Source organism: Neltuma alba, unplaced genomic scaffold (genome assembly GCF_004799145.2).
Source record: "Neltuma alba isolate B1F8T4 unplaced genomic scaffold, ASM479914v2 tig00010672_pilon, whole genome shotgun sequence".
Taxonomy (NCBI): Eukaryota; Viridiplantae; Streptophyta; class Magnoliopsida; order Fabales; family Fabaceae; genus Neltuma; species Neltuma alba.
Genome location: NW_021635514.1, coordinates 338452 through 362071, shown reverse-complemented (window position 1 = coordinate 362071; position 23620 = coordinate 338452). Strand labels below are relative to the sequence as shown.

The window sequence follows — 23620 nt, the reverse complement described above, 5'->3', positions numbered from 1 at the left end:
TCCCCGAACTTACGACATGCGCCTTCTTTTGGTCAATTGGTCAAAGAAGCTTCCCACACATAGTTTTGCTATCTTTTTTTTTTAATCAGGGAAAAAAAAAGGAGTTGGCACTTCTCTATATAATTGCTATTATCGAATAAACAAGCTTTAATTATAAAAAAAAAATTCAGACTCTCTTTCGTTTGAAATTGGAAGGCGAACTTTTTGTGTAATATTTATGAATTTTAAATGTAAAGTGTAGTGAATTAATGGATGATTGGGACAGGAGAGAGGAAGAGAGCGAAGTGTCCTGGGGGCTACAGAATGGAACTTGTGAATATTGACGAAGCCTATACTGCGAAGCAAGTTAATGAGTTACTATTATAGCTGAAGGCTTAAAGTAGCTGTGTTGGGTGTTAACTGAAACCGGAGGAAAGAGAGAGCTTTAGGCTCTGTGTCGTCCTCATCGCACTGAATTGGAAAAGGTCAACGTCGTTGAGCCCCCCAGCAATGTCCTCATTTCGACACCACCAAGCACTTGGTTGGCTCAGCTGGTAAGAGGAAGTGTCAGCTTAAGAATAATGCAGCAGTATTGAATACTTAGTGATAAAGCTGTACCACACGCCATTCTAGTCTCAACCAACTTGATCGGAGTTAGTCTGAATTCCCCATAAATACTTCAAATTAAGTGGAGTAGGATCAGAATATCGAATGCCCCGTACGAGGAATAAAGAAGTCCACATTTTAACTCTCTTCCGTCTTATAAATTTCCCCTGTGACTAGGGGTAAAAATCAGGATCGGCTTTCTATGACTAAAATTTTAAAAATACTCTAATTTGTTAAGTCCGATTCTTAAACTAATAGGTTAAAAGTCGACTCATGGGCTTTTGGCCCGTTTAAAGGAAAAAATCCTATTTTTTATATTTCTCATATTTTTTATTAAAAAATGAAAATAAACCAATAAAATTGTTAATAAAAAACATAAATATGAATAAAATTAAATCACAAATATAAAATATCATCATATATAAATATCTATCAATATCCAAGAACATCTAAAACATTCATTAACAAGACAACAACATCCAAAATTTTTATCTATAGTGCAATTGTGTAATAAATAAATACTATCATCAATCTTTTGAAATTTCATCATCACTGTGATCAATTACTTTTCTTCATAAGTATGTTTTTCTTCCGTAACAAAAATATTAAATTTTTCTTCTTTATAGGAATTTTACTTTTAAATTTTGTAATCTAGTTATTATTTTGCTTTAATGTAAAAAAACATTGTTATTGAAACTCATGAATTTTTAATTCAAGTTATAGAATCACAAATTATATAAGTATAAAATTACTCTATTATCAAATATATATATATATGGTTTAAAAATATCAATGCATATGATATAAATCAAATTATTATTAAAGTCCAAATTAACTCATTTTTTTAAAAATTCAATTGGATAACTTATTGTCTAAAACTAAATAAATCAAATCACTCTGTAAAATTTAATTTTAAAATGATAATAATAACTAAATATTTGAAATATTATTAATAATGTAAAAAATTAATAATATTAGAATTATATTAAAAAAATTTAAAAAAACAAAAAAAATTATAAAAAAGCTTAAACGGGCCGGCCTCCTTTTAAGCCCTCGCCTTCCAAGGCCTGTTTTCCACTTGAGGGGGAAAATTTCAAGCCGGTCCCTATAATTTAAAGACCTAAACGGGCTCAACCTGTTTTTTTGGCCCTACTTGTAATCAAATATCAACGTGTTTTTGCTTTCAAGTTCTCCCGACTGTTTTTTTTTTTTTTTTTTGGGGGAACCAAATGCCGACTGATATATTAGTTCATCCAGTGCATTTGTGTCATTTCAAAATAAATGTCTTCCGCATAACACATATTTTGACCTCTGTATAATTTTGTGTTGTTTTTAAAGCATATATCTTTTCATCTGCTACTTAATAGAACGCCTGGTATGTTATATGACACGCAATTCTCACCTTTTATCGTCCTCAAACGATAATCCTAAGTAGTAAGTCAATCCATATAAAAACAGAGAAAAATGAAAATAAAAAAAATGTAATTAATAAAAGCCTAGTGTCTAATTAAAGCCTAAATTAGCATAAATATGCTTTTGCCCTGAAAAATTAAATTAGCATCAATAGACATGACAACTAATTATTGGAGTGACATGCATTACACATGATATTCATATTAACATAATGGGTTCTATTGGGACTCAGAAACAAATGGACTCTGGTAGAAAGCCTTCTTCACACTAGCTATATCATGTTCAATCCTATAACCCCCCGCCCCCCATTTCTCATCAATTTCGCTTTCCTTCTTGCTAGTTAGCCAGCTAGGTCCATCTTCCTCCTCAAATTGGACTGTGAGATAGGTAACTATTGGTCTTGGCAAGTCTCCATCACTCTTATGTCGCCGGCTTCTTGCAACGGATCTTGAATAATTTAGGAATATTTCTATCGAATACCATCTTTGTCTCTATATTTCCATAGCCTTGATATTTTAGTTAATTGCAGCCCTTAGGTTACTTCACTTTTGAATTATCTTCTCTTCTTTTTCACCAGCTTGCTGCTTGCACATGTCAAGTGCACTATCTAGTTAGCCCATTACCTCATGTGCTTATTGGTATATCGGCCATCCTAGTACGTTGTCAGCTCTTAGCTCACCATTATCCTAAACCTCATGCAGCCTACTTAGCTCTCACTAATCAGCTCAATCTCATTGTAGCTCATTAATATTGCATCTTTTTAATTCGCTCAGTTAGTATGAGGGGTTTCTTAAAATAACTCCTCAACTATACCCTGCCAAAAAAGAATATGTTTAGTCCGCCTTCTTCACACAGTTGATGGACACTTCAACCTGCATAATATACTTTTAAAATGAAGCCAAGTGAACAGAACTCTTTATATCTCATCTTTTTCTGGGATGATAGCATGTGCACAACCCCGGATTTGTTGATTGCTATCAATTCATGACAAAAAGAAAAGGGGAATAATATATCAACGTCAACAACCAAAAAGAAAATCAACATTACCAGGAAATGATGCATATGATGATGAAGAGAAGCAAGCACACGGCTCGAGAGTACCCTGAAGATAAAAATGCGGGTGATTGAGGACCCCTCTCCCATATATAATTGCCTTTTCTTTTCGTCCTTATCCCATCCCATTCACACTCTTTTTCCTTTCTTTCTTTTCTTTCGTTTCCCTTTTTTTTTCCAAAAAAAAATCTAACTTTAAATTTGAATCCTCGATCCGAATAGTTAAAAGCAAGGAAATGCAAAATTTAAAGACTCCATTTTAATTACGGTTAATGAATGAGAAAATACATCTAAAATTTATACACACACGGTACTGTTTAGTTTCTGGGCAATTAATTAATTACGTAATTAAAATTAACAGAGGTCAAGATTTTCAAACTGGGGTCGCAGTTGTTCCGACCGCGTTCGATGAGGACTTTCGATTGTGTGCTGATCAGTGAAGCAACTCGCGGTTTAACACATAAACAAGCGTCTTGTACAGTTTCTACATTAAAATCGTAGCTTAACAAAATCTTAATTTCGCAGAAATGCAAATTCAAATCATCGTTTTGTGAAATCTGGAATTCTTCATTGTTTTCTTTTTCCTCACAGAGTGAAAAGTTGTACGGAGGAAAGTGGAAAGATGGAAAAAGAGTGGACAATGATGGAAATAAAGAAGTGATATTGTTTGGGCCAGCCCAAACCGACATTCAAATTGGTCTGCCAGATAATAAGAGATAGGTAAAAAGAATAATTATTCTCCATTAATTATTGCTATAAGATGTGCATTATCACTAATCTATTAGCTATAACCCTACGTGCTGGGTCACCTTCGGTTCAACTTAGGCAAGTCTAATCAGTAATCACATGTGCGCAACTCAACCAGCTAGAAAATTTGTATTCAGGCTGCACTAACTCCATAATGCATGTCACATATAAATGGTTTTTTTTTAATAAAGGAATAATATACAAGTGACCTTTCAAAAAGGACATGTTGACCAGCTGCGGATACAAATTAAGTAAGATTTAAGATTCTCATTTAGGTTAATCTCGACAACTAATTGGCCCAATCATATTTCAGGTCTCGGACGATGCGGCTTGAAGTCCCAAACCTTAAATAGTGGGAGTCAAAAAGACAAAGGAAGACAAACATGATTTGCCTCCTCGGGCCCCTAACTAGGACGCATATGATGAAACTAATGGTCACTAAAGGAAGGGATTATATTATTAGAGTAATATGACACGTTTGAGCCAAATTATCAAGAAACCCTTACAATATCGGAAATTTTAGCATTCTAATTAATTAAAAGGTACTCTCCAATCCATAATGTAGGATGTTGATTAAAATAAAATTGTGGTTCAAAATATAAGACGTTGTTAAGATGATTAATGTAATTTTTTTAACTTTCGTCACCATTAAATATAGGAGAAAAATAAAAAATAATAAAAGTATGACATTAAATGCAATTTTATTATTTTTAGGGGTAAAATAAAAAAAAATCTATTATTTTAGGACAAATTTAATTACTAAATTTCTATTTCTTAGTGTATGAAAAAGGTATGTGTGAAGAGACGATCATGTATATATAGATATTCATCAGAGAGAGGAGGAGCGAGAGAGACATGCAATATGCCGCACACGGCGAGGCCTACACAATGGAGATGAGAAATGAGTTTTAGTGCTAAGAGTGGCAAGTAATAACTGTCTAGATCTAATTTCAATTGGTTCAGATTTTTTTTCCTTTCAATTAAAAATATTATTATTTTAATAGATATAATTTAAAATAAAATTAATCCGTTAACTTCAGTTTTCATAACTTATTTAATTAGAAATTGTTAGTTAAAAATTCAAATATATATTATTTTTTTGTGGCCAACAAATATGAATTACTGAAATTATATTTAAATTATGCAGATATGACCGTGACAATAAAGCACCATGCTGCCCATCACTTGTTTCTGGAAATTCTGGTGAAGGCGATATTAGTATTGAAATAATTGATAGCGGTAGTTAAATTAATAGAAGTGATTAAGGCAGGGAAGGTTCACGTGATGCGTTATCTGGTCAAATCACAGGTTGTGTGTCTCTCGTTTTCTTGATTGACAGCGAGATAACTAGACGAGGGCGTGTTTGATCCTTCTAAAATTGACCATTTCCAAACCTGTGTTGTGTGGTGTCCGTATTTAGTGTGTTACTACTATATATATAAATATATATACACACAGAGTTCAGCATTTACTTCTAAAACTTCGGCCACCGGATTCAAACAATATGACTACGCTGGCATATATGCTAAAATCAACCACTCATTAAAAAAGTACAAATACTGCATACTAGCTGTATGTGTGCGTTTTTATAGAAATATTCCATATATATTGGTTTCTATCGTCATTATTTACTTTGATTCCGGTTATGTCATATCACAAAATGGCGGAATCTCTCCTATTGACAATTATTTAAACTGTTTTTTTTGCTAACGAATTATTTAAACTGTTATTTTGTGTGCGTGTGTGTGTCCTAAAATCATGCTCGGAGTTACACGTAACTAAGGCACGAACCGCGTCATCCTAATAATGACTTCCAGTGGTAGCAATTTTCCGTGGCTAATGTGAATGAGAAGAAAATGAAGTGGACTACTCGTGGAAGCAACATTAATAATCACACAATTAAACTAGAGTACTAATCAAGCATGAAATGAGATGTAAGGGGACGTTAGGATGGAACTAAAATTATGGTTTTAAAAATACTTTTATGATATATAAATGAGGTGTTTGGGTAAGATCAAAACTATGATTTTAAAAGTGCTTTTACAATATACGAGGTGAATATATAAAAAATTTGTCTTGATTTGCAGAAAAGTGTTTCTGAAAAACACTTATTAGGCTTCCCAAACACCCCTGAAATAAATATGTGAAAAAGTTTACCTTATTTTACAGAAAAGTACTTCTAAAAAGTATTTTTGGATACTTCCAATCACCCCTGTAATATCATTGGCTAATGCGTCAGTAATCCTCATCAAGGGACATAAAATCCTGTGAGCTTTTCAATTTTCCACTAACAACTTACTGATAATTAACCCAGCAATAAAACAGAGAAAAGCTCTTTGTGTGTGCATTGAATGTAAAATAAAAATAAATTTACTGGCTGGTTTTGGCAAAGCAACACGCTTCGGGTGCCCCACTTGTGCTGTGTAGACAACACAGAGGCATTCCCTGGCGCCTTATGTCTAGCTCAATTTTACATCCCAGGTGCTGACGCAGACCTTCTTTTTTTTTTTTCCTTCTCGAAATTGTTTCTTTTTTTTTTATTTATTCGAAATTGCCAGAGTCAATCATTCAATGATTATCCCGAGAATTTAAGAGGGATATAGCTAAGCAAATAATAGAGAGGCATCGATCCAGTACTACTAACCCCATTTACTTCTGTCCTACTTGCAAGCTATATGTTGCCGTTCGATCTGGGTTTTATCAAAAGATTTTAAGCATGAGAGCTGGCGATGCCATCCGTTAGCTTATTAATTAATTATTGGAAGGATCAGAGAAAGTACCAGCGGGTTTTCCGGGGAAAAGACAAATAAGCAAAAGCTTGTGTTCTGACACGTGGAGACATGACATCCATTGGATGGTCGAAACTGCACGAGATTTACTCGTCTTCACCGGCTGAGATTTTTCCGAAGAAAAATAAAGGGCAGCGACTAGTGAGTGAGTAATATGCATTTTCACGTTCACCCACTCACATATGCTCTCTGTCTCACTCACACGCAAAACGTAAGCACTTATACTCTCTGACTGAGTCTGAGAAACACTAGCATTACGGAGCAACCATACCAGCGTGTCTCTCTCTGTATTTAAGCAATTGAAAAGTGAAGAGTTGGTAATTACTTATATATACTGTATCGTATCGTAGAGTTGCCGAGTTCAGTTTCCATGACGGCGTAGCAGACGCTTGCTCTAATTTTCGTGCCATGCGTAGAGTAGTGCTTAGAGAATTTGGAGAACTCCAAGACGACTTTATCGGCTCCTCTTCTACAGTCCTCGATTTTTCTTTTTAAGTATCTAGATAGATTAGCACTTCACACTCCACGCTGAAAAGCTGCAAAAACCCAGGCCGCAGGATCGTGTACTTAGACGCGATATGCACATAAACCCTCAAGAAAAGGGAATTGGGTCGAACAACCAAAGGCTCTATATATACCGCGCTTACTGTATAAGCTAGGCAAACCAATCGAAACGAGGAGGCGATTTTAAAGGAAGGCTCTCTTTTCTGATATGGATTTTGTGTCTGAATCGGGGATTGTTACAGCTTTTGGGTGCAAGAAATGGCTGAGTGGTTCTCTCTAGGTGGAAAGCAAGGCCCACAAACGAAGGTAGGAAAAGGAAAAGAAGATAACAGCAACAGCAATTGTCTATTCTTGTTGAGCGAGAAGGAGATCTGCAACAATAACAGCAACAAGGGATTCGAGATATGGACACAGTCTTATCACCATTCAAACCAATCCTTGAGCGACTGCTTCTCTCTTGGGGTGGGTCCTAGTTGCGCAAACTTGTTTGATGAGTCGAGGAGGTTTGGATTGACGGTGATGAGGTCTGGGGCTCTAGGAAGCGGCATGAATTGTCAGGATTGTGGGAACCAAGCCAAGAAAGACTGTCCTCATCTTAGATGCAGAACTTGCTGCAGAAGTCGAGGGTTTCAGTGCCAAACCCACGTTAAGAGCACCTGGGTTCCCGCCTCCAGACGCCGTGAGCGACAGCAACAGCAGCTACAACACCGGCAACTTCCCGGCGATACCTCCAAACGCGACAGAGAAACTCAAGGTGCAGCAGCTCTTGCTCGCATTCCTTCGCCTATCACCACCACAGGTAAATTAAAGTTTGTAGGGATAAATAGCACTAATAACACAACTGTTGTTTTCGCTTGAAATAAAAGGCTCGTGTCGTGAAAGAGGAAGCTACTGGAAATTTGTTTGCAAATGCCTGAGCGGTCGATCTACAACCCTATGAGTGTTGAATCTAGCTATCTCTAGCTGCTACAGGAAGATAAGGGAGTAAGATCTTAAGGAATTTTTCCGTCTTGCATATGACTGCCTAACTAACCAACACCAATTATCGAGTTGAGGAATTTCAGCTTTGATGAAAACGAAATCCCACTCTCTAGGCACCCCTCATCTCTAGCTTTTCTTTTTCAACTCTTCCTCGCTATCCCCTCACTGTTCGTGAGTAAAACCGACGAAATTAAGGCTGATCTAATTCTAATAACCCCTCCTACTCTACAGTTCGTACAAAAACCTACGTCTCAGTTTTTTTCCTTAAAAAAAAAAAAAAACTCTAACTCGCAGATTTACTAATACTCCTTTCTTTGTGTATTAATTAGGGTTGGAACTGAGCCAATTTCCTCACGAACTGAACTCACCAGCAATGTTTCAATGTGTGAAAGTTAACTCAATGGACACACCAGAAGAGCAGTACGCCTATCAAACTGCTGTTAACATCGGAGGGCATGTTTTCAAAGGAATCCTCTACGACCAAGGCCCTGATGGTCCATATAACGCGGGTGGTGATCGGAGCTCCTCCGCCGCAGCTGATGCTGATCAAAACCTTAATCTCATAACGGCCTCAACCACAGCAACTCCGGCCAGCGCCATCCCGTTTGATCCTTCAATCTACCCTAATATCCCATTTAATACTTTCATGGCTGGTACGCAATTCTTCCCACCACCAAGATCTTAAAGATCTACGTGAGTCTCATCCTCTAGGGAATAGTTTCCTTGTGTTGCTTAGTTGAGAAGAGTCTTCTCTTGTCATTGACTCTAGAACATTGAGTATATCCTTCACTTGATGAGCTCTAAGTGGCTATAGCTAGAAGAATTTAAGAAAGTCATTATGACGATGATCCAGGGCGCGCGAAATAGGGGTTGTTTGTTTTGTTTTGTCCGAAATTCAATTCGGATTTTCATGGATTATTCTGATCTTCCGATGACTCACTTTTCAATTCTAGAGCATTTTTATATCTGTTGTGAAAGAGTGTTTGTTGGTTTGGTTGTATTTTCTATGGCAGTTTTCAGATGTGTGCATTATACTTGCTGGGTGGCTCATTTCTTTATTATTGTACCTTTTTCCTCTTTTCTGGATTAATATTGAGCATGCCTTCTGGTCGGGTCCTGAATTCAAAGCCGCTTTTGCCCGTTTCTCCGTTTGCTTGCCGGATCAAAGTAGAATGAAATAGGTTTCGTGTTTGGTTAAGCAAAATTGTTTTTATTATTCTTCGCACGATTTCTGGAGAGAAAGGGCATGAAACGGACGGTCCATCTATTTTCTTTTTCCTTTTTAATTGTTTTCTTGTCTCCCATACATTGACATTTGACAAATGGCAATACTGGGTCGGCGTCCCAGTTCAGTCCCAAAAGTTAAACAAAGTCTGAGACTTTTTCTCTCTATACCTTTTCTTCCTCCATGTCTGCATAATTGGATACTTGCGACCTAACCTATAAATGGAGATTTACAGGTAACGTTTAAACCAACTACTTGTCTGAAAACGTAAATTTTGGCCTCTGGAAATTGACATTAATTAACTATCCCAGGATGCCACTTCCATGTACTATTGTTGGAAAAAAGCTGCTTCTTTCGCTGACAAAATAACGTTAATTTAATGCTTCAGAAATTACGTGCATGTGATATATGTGCTCTATGCATATAAATGTTTACTGCCGCTACTTCCTACTTATATATGGGAAGCTACTCGGACTACTGCTTTTAGTTCACTGCAGACAAAAAATCAGAAACTTTTCACAAAATTTCTTCATTTTAGCAATAACTGGCCCATAACATGTGCTGCGCTACCCTCCATTGATGGAGACAACGCACAGAGTCACTCTCTCTTTCATCCTGTATATTTATAAGTTCTTTTATGAGCGTTTTGCCCCACTTCATAATATATAATCCTCCTTCTTCGGATCCATCGCAGAAATGTTTGTGATTTCATGTTTCTATAAGTCACATGATCGTCCCACTTCATCCTCCAGCTTTAGTAAATTCTGAAACGACAGATTTACGTTTATATTTGAAGCTGACACTATAAAAATGAGTTTAGTATATATGCATCGTTTCAGCTCAGGAAAGAAGCTGCATGTCTAATCTGAATTATGACCGAGTAGAAATTTGATTCAGGTCATTAACTAACTCGGAGTTGATTCCCACCATTTTCTCTTAAAACTGTAGTTTCCTTTGGCCCTGTAGCACGCTGTATGTTGAATGGATTTAATATCATTTACATTGCCCTTTCGGTTAATTTGCTCAATTACTCTTAGTGCTTGGAAGTTGTTGACCTTGATTAATTATCTCTCATATACGTTATGGCTAACTTGCATTATGAATTATTATTTTTCTCCCTAGTACAAGTTTGAACGGTACAGTTTGTCAAATATCACGCATTTGACTTTTCCGCATGTCTTATATATAGCCAGATGATATGAAAAATAGGTCCTAAATATGCTAATATTTAGGTCCTAAATCGACGAACGTTGTTGGATTAATTCTTTAACGGGCAAGTATAGTAGTGTCAGGTTTAGCCTTTTTCTACAATATTGTCATATGTATGTTTTTTCCCTTTCGTCATGGATTAAATCGATAGCTATCGTTAGTTAGTAATGACTTTTATGCAGTAATTGATAAATAGTCCTTCTTAAGTCCGCACTTGGTGTACTCGCCGACACTAATTGCTACGTACCCTTGATATCTTGGAATTTACATAGGTTTTGGAGTACAAATTATTAATTAAACATTGTCAGTATCAGATAATAAATCCGGTCCGAGCTGTAGATATATGATTGTCAACTTAATAATAATAATAATAATAATCTTGTTGAGCTCTTTTTTCCTTCGTTACATCGTCCATTAGACTCTTGACTCTCCTAAAAGCACAAATAATATTTGATTGTCAAAGCAAGGCACATCAAATTGTAGATATATGATTGATCAATTGTGGATTTCAATTGGTAGTTGACGCTTGAGATAATAGCTATGCATAGGGCTGTAGGGTTCAGGTTCTTAAGCACACACGCATATAATGGAGCTTGTCAAATGGTCAAACATTATGCCGGTTATTCTGTGTCCTGAAATGAGGTTTCATGCCATTAATTGCCAGCCACGAAGCTGTTTCATCTGTGCCGTGCGCATGCATATCAATATCAACTGAGAAGCCATTTTTGGGGCGTTGGCATCTTAATATGAATATTATTTAATTAGTGTCTTAATACTAATAACCCCTCGAGAATCGAATATATAATTAAGGCTCTCGGTTAAGAGAGATCCCTGTAACACAGTTGGTTTGAACCGTACGTCTTTTTTACATCATACCAGCGAGTAAGATATGAGTAAATTATTGAACAATTTAATCCGATTCTGGGCAAAACAAGCTACGCACGCACGTGCATGCCACTTTGCTGTGTACGGGTTGGGTTCAACATGTCAATTATTTGATCCCCATGTCCTGCCTTGTCAACATGAAATTGACTTCCCTTACCTCCACACTATGGATCTGTCGGACGGTTAATTCATGAACGACAGCAACGGTTATTTTATTAATTCGTTGATTCAAATATCGCACTAACAGCACTAATATATAGTAGCAATATAATAATAGTAGCGATAATGATTATGAGAAGCCAATATGATTAACCCCACATGCTTGAGAGGCTGGACTGTAAATTCAAGCCACAACAAAGTTGGGTTCAAAGGAGTAGTTGGTTTTCCAGGCTAACTATTGTCGGACTGAATTGATCGTTCAGAAGAGGGGAGTCTCAGGGACCATTCCTTGTCGACCTGGCCACCAGACAACGTTGAGGGGAAATTTGGTTCATCCTTCTGAATAATGTCTTTGTTTTTGTGTCCAGTTAAAAATTTGTTACTCTTTTACAGCAATAGAGATATAGGGTTTCTGTTCAAAAAGAGAGTGGGAGAGATATAGGGTTCCATAGGACGACGACGCACTATAGGGTTTATGCTATGAATATGGCATATCACTTGCAGCCTCGTAGGTCATGGCCCCGCCATATTGCCAACATTATCAGCAACCTCTTCTTTTTTCTTTTTTTTTCCCCCCCTGATTAGTGAGAATTACTCTCCCATCCTAAATAAATATGAGATGCATTTTGTAGAATAAATCTTATGTTTAGAATAAAAGGGGTATTTTTATTATCATTATTATTTTAAACAGAAATGTTATTCAAATAATACTGAGTCAGAGTAATTTATTTACCATCCAGCTCAACAACTATCAGTTTTTTACTTTCTTTCAGCCACGCAAGGATGATTTTTACGTGCAATAATCGTACATATATACACACCTAGGAATCTTTTGATAATATCCTTATTTTACCTTTATAATGTAAGAGAATTGCTTCATTAGGTTAACTTATGCTTTGGAAAAATATGGGATGTGTTGAAAGTTGTCATCAACTACATGGACAGTTCAATCTCAATCTTTCTTCCAGTCGGGGTCCTACAATCCTACGTACTGATGCTTAGGCCCGTATTTTTGTTTGATGGAAACACAATTCTCCACTTTCTAAGTCATTTCTCTCATTTCGCATCTATTTAATATGAATTGTAATGATCAGAAGTTGACATTAACCATAATTGCCTTTTTTGTTATTGTACCAACCCATTGACATAAACAAAGCCAGCTTCCAGGGGACCAACCAAACCAGCATTATATAATTGAAAATAGGTTTAAGCTGTTTTCTTCCCTAACAATTCCAATCAGTGATTAGGTCCATGTATTGTTTGGTCCAAAAAAAAGGCCTAGTTCACTGAACGAAGCCCACAAGGGTCAGAAACAACGTCAGACTACAGGATGACGGGCCTTTTTTTCTTTTTTCTTTTTAAAATACCAATAAGAATTGGGTCTAATAAAATAGACTAGTCTTTAACAACGTGGTAACCAAGATTTGAATTCTTACTAATAGAAGTGTCTACATGACATTGCATCAAATAGGATTATCTCTATTAGGAAGATACTCTACTTATGTTTTAACAAAACAAAACAAAAACGGGTGTGCGTGCATGAATTTATACAAGACGACCAGTTTAAATTACTAGTATTTATAATTAGTGTAACGCCAAACCGTTATTTCTGCAGGTCTTGTGCATGCCTAATATATCTTCAATAACAGTAATAATAATAATGGCAGTAACTTATTAGCAAGATATTGCCATGCAACGTGGTGGCCTGGTCCGGAAAAAAAAAATGTCGTGTGATTACACATGCGCGTGAAGCCACCGCAATTAAAAATGTATAAATAGGCGAAGAAAGGCCTTCTTGAAAGACATTTTGAAGCGACTCCGAGTTCCGAGAGGCGGAGAATTGGTTTTCCAACAGTTTCTGAGCGGTCACGCAATTTTCATGCACACTTAACATTTCGTGGTTCTGCATTTCTTCTTCAAAACATTTTGGGCGCAGTTGGTGGAAATGACTGATGAAGGATGTTGTCCGACGATGGATCTGCTACGGTCGGAGCCAATGCAACTCGTTCAGCTCATCATTCCCACCGAATCGGCTTACCGAGCTATCTCTTACCTTGGCGATCTCGGCCTCTGTCAATTCAAAGATGTATTCCTCATTTCCTTCTCGTCTTCTCTCTGCCTCCTTTACCAACTCCTTCTTGTTTCCTTTTTCATTGCTGTCATTACGGATATTATTAAAACTTAAATCCTCAGAGTTTGCAATCTGCGTTACTCTTCCTATCGAGGTTTCTCATTCAGTTTTCCATCATGTTCGTGAATCTTGATGAAGTCAATTTAGGTCATTCACGGACTTTTGTTATGCTGTGAATATGTCTTGATGTTTTCGTTTAGCTCTGTTTCCATCTGCTGTCTATATTGTTATTCACTTTTTTTTTTAATCAATAATTAATTTGTTACTTTGATGAACTTTTATTCGTGGATTTTCTAGCTTAATGCAGAAAAGAGCCCGTTCCAACGGACATATGCTGCTCAGGTGCCTATACGATCTCTGTTTCCTTGGTTTCGGTTGTATATGTTGACTACTTGTCTTGTCAAAAAAAAGAAGGAAGAAGAAGAAAGTAAGAAAGAAGAGCCTCTCTTGTCTGGTGTTGTTTACCTGCATAGTTGTCTCTTTATTCAGTATTCTCTGGATATGTATTACATTTTACTCTCTATCCCTCTTTTTTTTTTGGGTCAAGTATCATATTTTACTCTCAAATAGATGGTTTTACCAGAAAGTTGGAAACTGTGGATTAATAAAGTACACAATAAACATATGGTTTAAAATCTACGATGATCCTTCAGGCAATATATATGTATTGTATAATATATATATATATATATATCGGTGATCTGAATGGTTATAGTAGACCTTACCTTTTAAATCAGTGCACGTGCTCTGATATTATGATACATAGTGAGAAATAATTGCTAAACTGGAAATTTCCCCCTTCTGTCAAAGCTTACCATTTTTACCATGCAGATTAAAAGATGTGGAGAAATGACACGCAAGCTTCGGTTCTTCAAGGAACAAATGGCAAAGGCTGGTTTATCACCCTCGACAAGGTCAATGAGAGAGGGAGAAGTTGATCTGGACCATTTAGAGGTTGTTCTATGTTTCCCTCGCTCTAGAGATTTCAGTGTCATGTAATGAAACATTTTTTTTCATGAACAGGTTAAACTTGCAGAGCTCGAAGCTGAGCTAATTGAGAATAATGTGAACAATGATAAGTTGCAACATAGTTACAGTGAGCTATTGGAGTATAAACTCGTTCTGCAGAAGGTATGGCTGTAACAAGTCCACTATTGCCACCGTTGTCAACTTCTAATTGACGCTTGATTTTTGAAAACTGGAAATCCTTTCTAAAGGTTATTTTGTTTGTGATCTTGTTTATATAATCATAATGTATACACGTTTCAGTTTTTCATTCGTGATCGTATTTCTCTATCTTCCTGTGTACAAGTAGTTAGTCCAGCTACATGCATATGCAAGCATTTTTGTGTGATTAATTATTCCGGTGTTTTCTGCTCTTCCCTTAGTTTAATGCTCGATTTCAGGTTGGTGAGTTTTTCTCTCCAGCACAAAAAAGCGCAGTATCTCAACAGAGAGAACTTGGAGTTCAGAGCAGTTCCGAAGGGTCTATTGACAGCCCATTACTACAAGAACAAGTAAAGCATTGTGCTTTCCATTTATTACCTTCCATTCTTTTTTCCCCTTTCCTCTTCATGATGCTTAGAAAATTCATATCCTGTAGGAGATGACGACGGAAACATCAAAGCCAATTAAACTGGGTTTTACCGCTGGCCTTGTTCCAGGAGAAAAATCAATGTCTTTCGAAAGAATTTTATTTCGTGCCACCAGGGGTAACTTGTTTCTAAAACAAGCCATGATTGAACATCCTGTACTTGATCCTTTGTCAGGAGAGAAGGTACCAGAATTTATAGTTTTAAATCTCTGACCTCTTGTGGAAGTGGAGGTTCATATATATAATTCACAAGACCTGTCTTCGTGCAGGTTGATAAAAATGCGTTTCTTATCTTTTACTCTGGAGAAAGAGCTAATAGTAAAATTCTAAAAATATGCGACGCCTTTGGAGCAAATCGTTATCCTTTCACAGACGACTTGGGCAAACAGTTTCAGATGATTACAGAGGTACACAGTTTTCTTTTGGATTTCACCCTAGCTTCCTATAGTTGGATGGTAATTGCTTCAGATTGTTGCATCCTAAGAGGCTTAAGCCTTGAATACCTGAAAACAGGGAGTCATGTCTCAGTAACCCATAACTTTAAGGTTCTGCTGATCCTCTTAATTATGTATTTTCTTTCCAGACCGTATCTTGAGTAATTCTTCATTCATATAATGTTATATAATATTAGGAAAGGTTTAGCATGACAAGTGTTCTAGCTTGGACATTTTATGGGACTAATTTACATCCTGTGGTTATCTCTCTCCCTAAGTTTTGTGTCTTTTTTAGTTGGGATAATAGAGCTTCTGATTGAGTTGAGTAAATTTGAGCCTTGTGTTAACGCCAGAGAAAGTGAGATGGATGGGAAAACTGATTCTATATGGCACACGCATTTCCTTTTTTGTTTCGCAATGAAGTTCTGTGACTAGTGGGGAAATGGTTGCTATTTTTTGTGGTTATGGAGAAGATTAGTGTACAGTTCAAAAGATACTTATAGGGTAACATTGCTTAGCTTGATAGGAATGTTTATAAGATTATGGAACCGATTCCATGTTTTTGCTTATTATATGAACAATCTTTTAAGTTGAACTCGATAGGTATCTGGAAGACTTTCCGAATTGAAGACTACCATTGATGTTGGATTGCTACACAGGAGTACTATATTGCAGACAATTGGATATCACTACGAGACGTGGAGCCTTCTGGTTTGTTTAGCTTAATATCTTGTTTCTAGTGACTTGCTGCTTACACGCATGCATAATTTATGTGCCTATTTATCTCAGTTTTCATTCTGTCCATGATCTTCTTTAATTAAACCTCACTTAAAATGCATCTTAAATTTTGATCGATAGGTGAAGAAGGTAAAATCCATTTATCACACTTTGAATATGTTTAGCATCGACGTGACAAAGAAATGTCTTGTTGCAGAAGGTTGGTGCCCTGTTTTTGCAACAAATCAGGTTTGTTCTTCAAAGAAGAATTTGATATCCAATAGCACATATAAAACCTATCTATCTATCTATATATAAATATATATATATTTTCTGCGTGTTGCAATACGAAAATGTGTTGTTGGTTGATTTATCTGATTAGTTTTGAATTTTATACCTGGCAGATTCAAGGTGCATTGCAGCGAGCAAGCATGGACAGCAAATCACAAGTTGGGGCTATATTCCAGGTTTTACACACAAAGGAATCACCACCTACCTATTTTCAGACAAACAAATTTACTTCTGCTTTTCAAGAAATTGTAGATGCTTATGGGTAAGTCACTTTGAGATTAGTATGTTCATTCACATTCTAAACTGTAGCATTCATATGATCCAATTCAATGTAATATCTGTCTTTGTATTTTCTATACCTTTCAATTTGCTTGTGAAGATAGATTAGGTTAAACCCAACAATAACCATGCGCTTATATTAACAGTGAAAGAGATTTAGACCATAGTTCCAAATAATTTAGAAATTTTGATCAAGTGTAAACATCATAACATTAAACGACAATTAGTAGTGAACTGAAATGTATCGTTCGTCTTTATGTATATTGAAATAGCATTTAAGATTTTTATATTCTTGACCACTTTACTCAACTTGATGATGTGTAACTTCTTCATCTTTCCCCTTTTACAAATGATGCATATTCATTTTAGGCCTCGCATGCTTAGATCACTAAAGGAGAGAACGTCATTACATATCTGAGTAGTCTCGTTAAGTGATGCTTGAGTGTAATTACGACTTGGTAGCATAGTCCTTTGAGCAGCAAACATTGGTAGCATTTTGGCTGGTGGAATTAGTTTGGAACTGCTAAACTTGCCAGTCTTGTCAGAAAAATAGGATGTCAGTTCCCTTCAATTTCTGACAAGACTGTTCTCACTCATAATTTATGTAATAGAATGAATTTCTCCATAAAGTTCAATGTAATCTTACCTCATGTTGGATATATGTGTGTGTGTGTGTGGATTGGATGTATTTAGTTTGAGATAGAAGCATAAAGATGGCGCCTGAAGTTGTTCGCGACTTTACAGCAGGAAAAAACAAAAGTTTTATTGTAGCCTTTGTGCATTCCCTACATCTTATAGCTATGATTTTAATTTTGAGTTTTTATGTTCTGTTGCTAACTCATTTCTTAGTTACTGGATGCATTGATTGTCTGCCTAGAGCTCAAATAATCTATTGCTAATATTGACAGAGTTGCCAAGTACCGCGAGGCAAATCCTGGTGTTTTCACAATCATTACATTTCCATTCCTTTTTGCTGTTATGTTTGGTGATTGGGGGCATGGTATATGTTTATTGCTGGCTACTTCATATTTCATTATCAGAGAGAAAAAATTTTCTGGTCAGGTACTGGACTCGTTCGTCAATTTTTGTGTTCATTCCAAAATCCCCCCCCCCCAATTTTTATGCGTATCAGTTTTACTTCTTGCTATTAATAACAGAAACTTGGGGACATCGTGGAAATGACTTTTGGTGGCCGCTATGTTATTATGATGATGGCACTGTTCTCAATCTACACAGGATTGATATATAATGAATTCTTCTCTGTTCCATTTGAACTATTTGGGCCATCTGCCTATGGATGCCGTGATCCTTCATGCAGGTGACCATTGCCAAATCCCCCCCCCCCCCAAAAAAAAAAAAGGGAAACAAATCGAATCACATTAGTGTTACTTATTATTAATTTTGCAGGGATGCTCGTACAACAGGTCTGATTAGAGTCCGACGAATTTATCCATTCGGTTTGGATCCTAAATGGCACGGTACTAGGAGTGAATTGCCATTTCTCAACTCTCTGAAGATGAAGATATCAATCCTACTGGGTGTGGCCCAAATGAATCTTGGAATTATGCTGAGTTACTATAATGCAAAATACTTTGGAAATGACATAAATATCTGGTAATAGAATAAAACTGCATCAAATTTTGATGCCTTCATTTTATCTGCGCAAAGTTGACTACTTAATTTACTTAATTCAGGCACCAGTTCATTCCCCAAATGATATTTTTAAATAGTTTGTTCGGCTATCTTTCACTCCTCATTATCGTTAAATGGTGTACCGGATCTCAAGCTGACCTGTATCATGTGATGATATACATGTTCTTAAGTCCAACTGATGATTTGGGTGAAAACCAGCTCTTTGTGGGCCAAAAGTTCCTTCAAGTAAGAACGTTCAAATGTTGATTTGATCTTTGGATGCTATTCTTTTTTCCTCCCTTTTCAGCTGTGATGAACAGATGTCACATCTTAACTATCCTCTTTTTATTTGCTAGATTGTGTTATTATTGTTGGCAGTCATTGCTGTACCTTGGATGCTATTCCCTAAACCCTTTCTCCTCAAGAAGCAACATCAAGAAGTATGAGCTAAACTGCGTTTATCTTTTCTTTAATTTCTTTTTTGGGTTTTATTCCACTTCTTTCTAAACTCCAAACATATTGCTAATGCCATGTTCTCTCAGAGACATCAAGGCCAATCTTACTCTTTGCTTCACGCCATCGATGAACCTCTTGAAAGAGAGCCGCACAGCGATACTGCTCACCACGAGGAGTTTGATTTCAGCGATGTTTTTGTGCACCAACTTATACACACAATAGAATTTGTTCTTGGTGCAGTATCTAATACAGCTTCATATTTACGTTTATGGGCTCTCAGGTATGGAGTTGAAAACACATTATCTGCACATGTATATTTCAACGAATGCATAAAATGACTACCTTCAAGCATGCAAAGTAAATTGAGTTTTGATAAACTTGAAGTTTATATATGACAACACCTGTGGGCCTTGCAACCTTGTAAAGCCCTTTACAATAGAAGACTTCTCATAAAAAGGAGCGCTTTGGGGGGGGGGGGGGTAGTTTATGCAGCGTAATAGTTTGCTGCTTGATGAACCCTGTCAAAGCAGGCCACATATAAATGGCCAGTAGTTGAGCACCATTTAAGTTCAAAGCAACCTTGAAATGAAAGACATAGCAGCGTATCTACAAGCGTCTCCATGAATGATGTTAAGATAAATCTCAATGTGCAGAGGTGCTGCAATGCTCTAAGGAGAAGAATACATAAAAAAGAGTAAATGAGGTTCATTTTAGTTATTTACATACATCGCTCTCTTCTTCTCTTTCCATTGCTTTCTTATAAAACTACTTGCAGTAAGTTATGTACTGTAGAAGATTTAAGCTCGGAACAGCATTAACAAAAGATGGCAATACTAAGCCGCATCGAAGATTAAACACCTCACTATTTCTTGCTCACTGTCTGAGCAAGCTTCTGGATTCTGGCCTATTATTTTTTTTCCCCATAGGAATGGACGGTTTGATTATTTGGTAATCATACCCAGGATAGTTCATTGACGTGAATAATTGAAATTTTCTTGCTGAAACTGCTCTACGCATTAGCTGCAGCTCTACACCTTCTGCGAGATGTTTAATCTTCGACTCTTTTGGGTGGGGCTAAGGGTCAATATCTCCCCTGCAGCAAATGCACATTAGATATGCCTCAACCCCTTCATTTTAATTTTTTGTTTTTTCTGGTTGTTCCTTTCAGTCTTGCCCATTCAGAGCTATCAAGTGTATTTTATGACAAAGTACTGCTTCTTGCGTGGGGGTAAGTTCTTCGTGATTGTGTCGGCAAACAGAAAATATTTTACCACCATAAATTCCTTTCATGTGTTTGTGTGAGCGGTGCAATTCCAGCAAAATAATCGTTCACCAAATTCCCGTCGTGTTTGGGTGACTTGTGCAGGTTTAACAATATAGTCGTTATCATTATTGGCATTACTGTTTTCACATTCGCAACTGTTGGCGTGCTTCTGATAATGGAAACTTTAAGTGCGTTCTTGCACGCTCTGAGGCTTCACTGGGTAGAGTTCCAGAACAAGTTTTACGAAGGAGATGGCTACAAGTTCTGCCCGTTTTCATTTACTTCACTAAACGAAGAGGATGGATCATAGTTGCCAGATGCCGCATTGACCATGTCAGTTTGCCAATAGAGGAGCCTGGCAAATTTTGATTATGAGGCTGTCCACGCAAGCTCCCCTGTCTATATATTTGTAGCAAGTTTGTCAAATGATTGTATAAATTATAAAAAGGCAATATGATTTCCTAGAGAAATTCTTTCCGTTCCTATTCATATTATAAGGGGTAACAATCTTTATCTTTAGTACAACTAATGAGTAGAGTTACATAGTAAACACAGAAATCATAACATAACATGAACGTAGCGCAGTCTCCAGTTCCCATATGGAGGACATTTATAGGGATATCAGACTATATTTTGACGGACTTGTTATTTACACAAACTCGAAACTAGTAGTTGGGCTAGGAACTAAGTAGACAAGCTTAAGATGATTGGGTAGAAGTGCCGACAGCAGCCACGCCTGAGACCATGGAATCCACTCCACACACGTTACGACCCCTGCAGATCTTGTAATACCCATTCTCTCCCCAGCTTGCTCCCCATGAATTCTTAATGATCCAGTAGGGTTTCTCCTTGAAGCGGATGGGGGCATAAGCAGCAGATCCATAGCCCACCAGAAGAACCCCGTGATCCAAATGCTTTCCACATATATATGGGCACGAAACGCCACCGATGTATGTCTGCATAAAAACTGCATTTATACCAACTGCACAAAACAAGTCAAAGTCAGTGTTATTCTAATTAAGCATCTAATCCTTTCGAAGCAAAAGAAGAATCAAATTATGCATCATTCACGTCAGCAACCCCTAATCAAGTTCGTGGTCTTAAAAAAAACTCTAAACGTTCTCCTACGAGGAAGTAAGGCCGTTGTATTGTTATATTAAAAAGGTATCTACCCGCAAGAGGGCCATGCTTAACCAGATTTGCAGCAATTTGATCTTCGTCCGTGGAAATCACAGAGAAATTAGACACGGAAGCAACAATTTTGCTTTTGTCAAATTTGCAGGGACCACGATCGTTTCCAGTGTAAGGATAGTCCTTTTCTCGCTCTAGTCCACCGGCCTTCAGGGTGTATTCAAATGCAGAGGTCATCAACCCGCCGCCGCAGCCTGCGTCACATGCTCCAGCTTCTTCTGGATCACACTGAGAACATTATACACGTTACTTCATTATGTTGAATAAATCAATTTTCAAGAACTTAATACTCATGGCAACAAGTTTTTTCTCCTAATGATATGGCCTGTAGCATCATATATGAAAACAAGACCGAATCATGTGTCCTCTTTCTCATTAAACACCTGCCCTCTAAATTAACCATCAACTGCCTCCTGCGTATACTTTGCATAACAAGACGGCGACCGCAAAAATTGTACATGAGACTAAAATCTTCTATAAAATTGAATCAATTAATCAATTAAATTGACAAAAAAAATGGAACATATTTCTTCGCATAATAGTCAAAATCACCAAGTTAGCAATCCAGAGAGTAACTGAACTGAAATAATTCATCAGAGGTACGGGTATAGAAAATATCTTCAGAGAATATTCGTTTATTACTGTATCTGCAGTCTTCAACATCTATCTATCTGAATTAGATCAAAAACAAAGCGAGCGAGAGATTCGCACTAAAATTTAATAATTGAAGTTACTGCATCCACATTACCTAAGTCAAGAAATCAAAAAAAGAATTATTCTATACTTTTTTCTTTTTTTTTCACAAATTACTCTTCAGAAAACATAGCTTATGCAGAGGAGAACGCGGACGCTTTGTGCATCAAAGAGAGGCTAAACAAACCTCATGGTCGCAATCCACTAGCTGTTGCTCGCTAAGGCTCACAAGCTCGCCAGTCGCCAGAAAATGAGCTCCCTCCAACGCCCCTGTGGTGCTAAACGACCAGCATGATCCACATGCTCCCTGAACAATTCACTCCAGAGATTAATCACGCTAGACTTTTGAAGTTTTAAAAGGAAAAACAAAAAAACAGTAAAACTTCAGAGAAAATCAAAGCGTCAATGCATATACATGCCTGGTCCTTGACGCCAGTGACTGCTCCATGATCTCGCCAATCGAAGTCCGTAGGAAGATCGTTTGTTGGGAGGACTGGAGCCTTTTGAGCATCGGCGGGAAGACGAAGCGGCTTAAGGCCGAGGTACTGCCGGCGAAATTCCGAGGGAGTGAGATCGGAGAATTTAGTGACGCCGTGGACAGCGGAGGGATCAAGTTTCTGGTGTATCCTAGCCCGGCGCAAGTTAGCTTTGAAGACACCGAAACGATGGTCATGCTCCTCTCTAGTAGCGTAGGTCTTGCCGAACTTGGTCTTGAAGGTGGAGAAATGGTGTTCGGCGTTGAGCAGGTGATCGTCGTTGTCCGTCACCACTTGCCGGATCAGTAGGTCATCTTCATCGTCGATGCCCTCCGCCGTTGCGACCGCCGCCGATAGGACGGAAAGGAGCAAGAGAGCCAATAGTGAATGGCGGCCCATCGAAAACCTGGAATGACGCAGGTGGAGGAGGTACTGTGGGAGAGATGAGCCAGTGAGATGTTTTGCAAGGTTTAATAAGAAATTCCGCGAAGAAGGTAAACCTACATTGTCCAATACAGTAGCGACACGTGGTCATGTATTATTGGTTCCTCGTGGCCAATGCAATATGTTAGGAAGAAAGAACAGGTGGGCGAGCTACCACCACTCGCCAGAATGCGCACAACGCAATGTGGTTTATCCTGTTTCTCTTGATTTTTCCCCAAAAGAAAGAAATTAAAAAAAAAAAAAAAAAGTTGTCAGGAGGAGAACGGGTAATGTATCGTTATCATCAGAATCAATATCAAGCTTAAAAAAATTGGCTTCTATAATTTATAGATTTATAAATTATAAATATTATCCGCATCATGCTGGGACAAAAATATTATCAGCATTGGTTTTAGTTTTTCTTTCCAACATTTTAAATTGAAAATAAAAACATGATTTCCTTTTTTCTGTAGGATTTCAAAAATTTAA

The 23620-nt window shown here is 37.2% G+C and overlaps 3 protein-coding genes across 5 annotated transcripts; 2 read left to right on the top strand and 1 right to left on the bottom strand.

Annotated features, from left to right (window-relative positions):
* Positions 1–6807: 6807 nt before the first annotated feature.
* Positions 6808–9072, top strand: LOC114758187 (protein SHI RELATED SEQUENCE 1-like). The gene is made up of 2 exons (XM_028947212.1): positions 6808–7890; positions 8402–9072. The coding sequence occupies exons 1-2, from the start codon at positions 7350–7352 to the stop codon at positions 8755–8757; spliced, it is 897 nt and encodes a 298-aa protein (XP_028803045.1). The 5' UTR covers positions 6808–7349; the 3' UTR covers positions 8758–9072.
* Positions 9073–13496: 4424 nt separating this feature from the next.
* LOC114758158 (V-type proton ATPase subunit a3-like) lies at positions 13497–20902 on the top strand. Of its 3 annotated transcripts, XM_028947174.1 has the most exons (18): positions 13497–13636; positions 13979–14023; positions 14513–14635; positions 14705–14812; positions 15088–15198; positions 15285–15458; positions 15545–15682; positions 16313–16420; positions 16568–16675; positions 16831–16979; positions 17905–18058; positions 18154–18314; positions 18404–18610; positions 18691–18874; positions 18985–19068; positions 19171–19364; positions 20253–20312; positions 20451–20902. In XM_028947174.1, the coding sequence occupies exons 1-18, from the start codon at positions 13523–13525 to the stop codon at positions 20656–20658; spliced, it is 2430 nt and encodes an 809-aa protein (XP_028803007.1). In that variant the 5' UTR covers positions 13497–13522; the 3' UTR covers positions 20659–20902. The 3 variants fall into 3 exon arrangements, 2 of the variants coding, with proteins under 2 accessions (XP_028803007.1, XP_028803008.1); XR_003741751.1 differs by lacking the exon at positions 20451–20902 and having other exon boundaries at positions 19007–19068; positions 20253–20307; XM_028947175.1 differs by lacking the exons at positions 20253–20312; positions 20451–20902 and having other exon boundaries at positions 19007–19068; positions 19171–19374.
* On the bottom strand, positions 20806–23156 carry LOC114758162 (cysteine proteinase 15A). The gene is made up of 4 exons (XM_028947181.1): positions 22652–23156; positions 22420–22539; positions 21521–21767; positions 20806–21330 (listed from the first exon to the last, which is right to left on the bottom strand). The coding sequence occupies exons 1-4, from the start codon at positions 23105–23107 to the stop codon at positions 21047–21049; spliced, it is 1107 nt and encodes a 368-aa protein (XP_028803014.1). The 5' UTR covers positions 23108–23156; the 3' UTR covers positions 20806–21046.
* Between the last annotated feature and the right edge of the window lie 464 nt (positions 23157–23620).

Bases quoted from the DNA above. Each gene is read 5' to 3' on its own strand.
- LOC114758187 (XM_028947212.1), top strand. From the start codon at position 7,350: ATGGCTGAGTGGTTCTCTCTAGGTGGAAAGCAAGGCCCACAAACGAAG. The intron at 7,891-8,401 runs GTAAATTAAAGT...TGTATTAATTAG, and splicing joins TTCGCCTATCACCACCACAG to GGTTGGAACTGAGCCAATTT.
- LOC114758158 (XM_028947174.1), top strand. From the start codon at position 13,523: ATGGATCTGCTACGGTCGGAGCCAATGCAACTCGTTCAGCTCATCATT. The intron at 14,024-14,512 runs GTGCCTATACGA...TTTACCATGCAG, and splicing joins AACGGACATATGCTGCTCAG to ATTAAAAGATGTGGAGAAAT. The intron at 18,059-18,153 runs GTACTGGACTCG...TATTAATAACAG, and splicing joins AGAAAAAATTTTCTGGTCAG to AAACTTGGGGACATCGTGGA.
- LOC114758162 (XM_028947181.1), bottom strand. From the start codon at position 23,107: ATGGGCCGCCATTCACTATTGGCTCTCTTGCTCCTTTCCGTCCTATCG. The intron at 22,540-22,651 runs GCATGTATATGC...TGAATTGTTCAG, and splicing joins TCACTGGCGTCAAGGACCAG to GGAGCATGTGGATCATGCTG. The intron at 21,331-21,520 runs GTAGATACCTTT...TGTTTTGTGCAG, and splicing joins TAAGCATGGCCCTCTTGCGG to TTGGTATAAATGCAGTTTTT.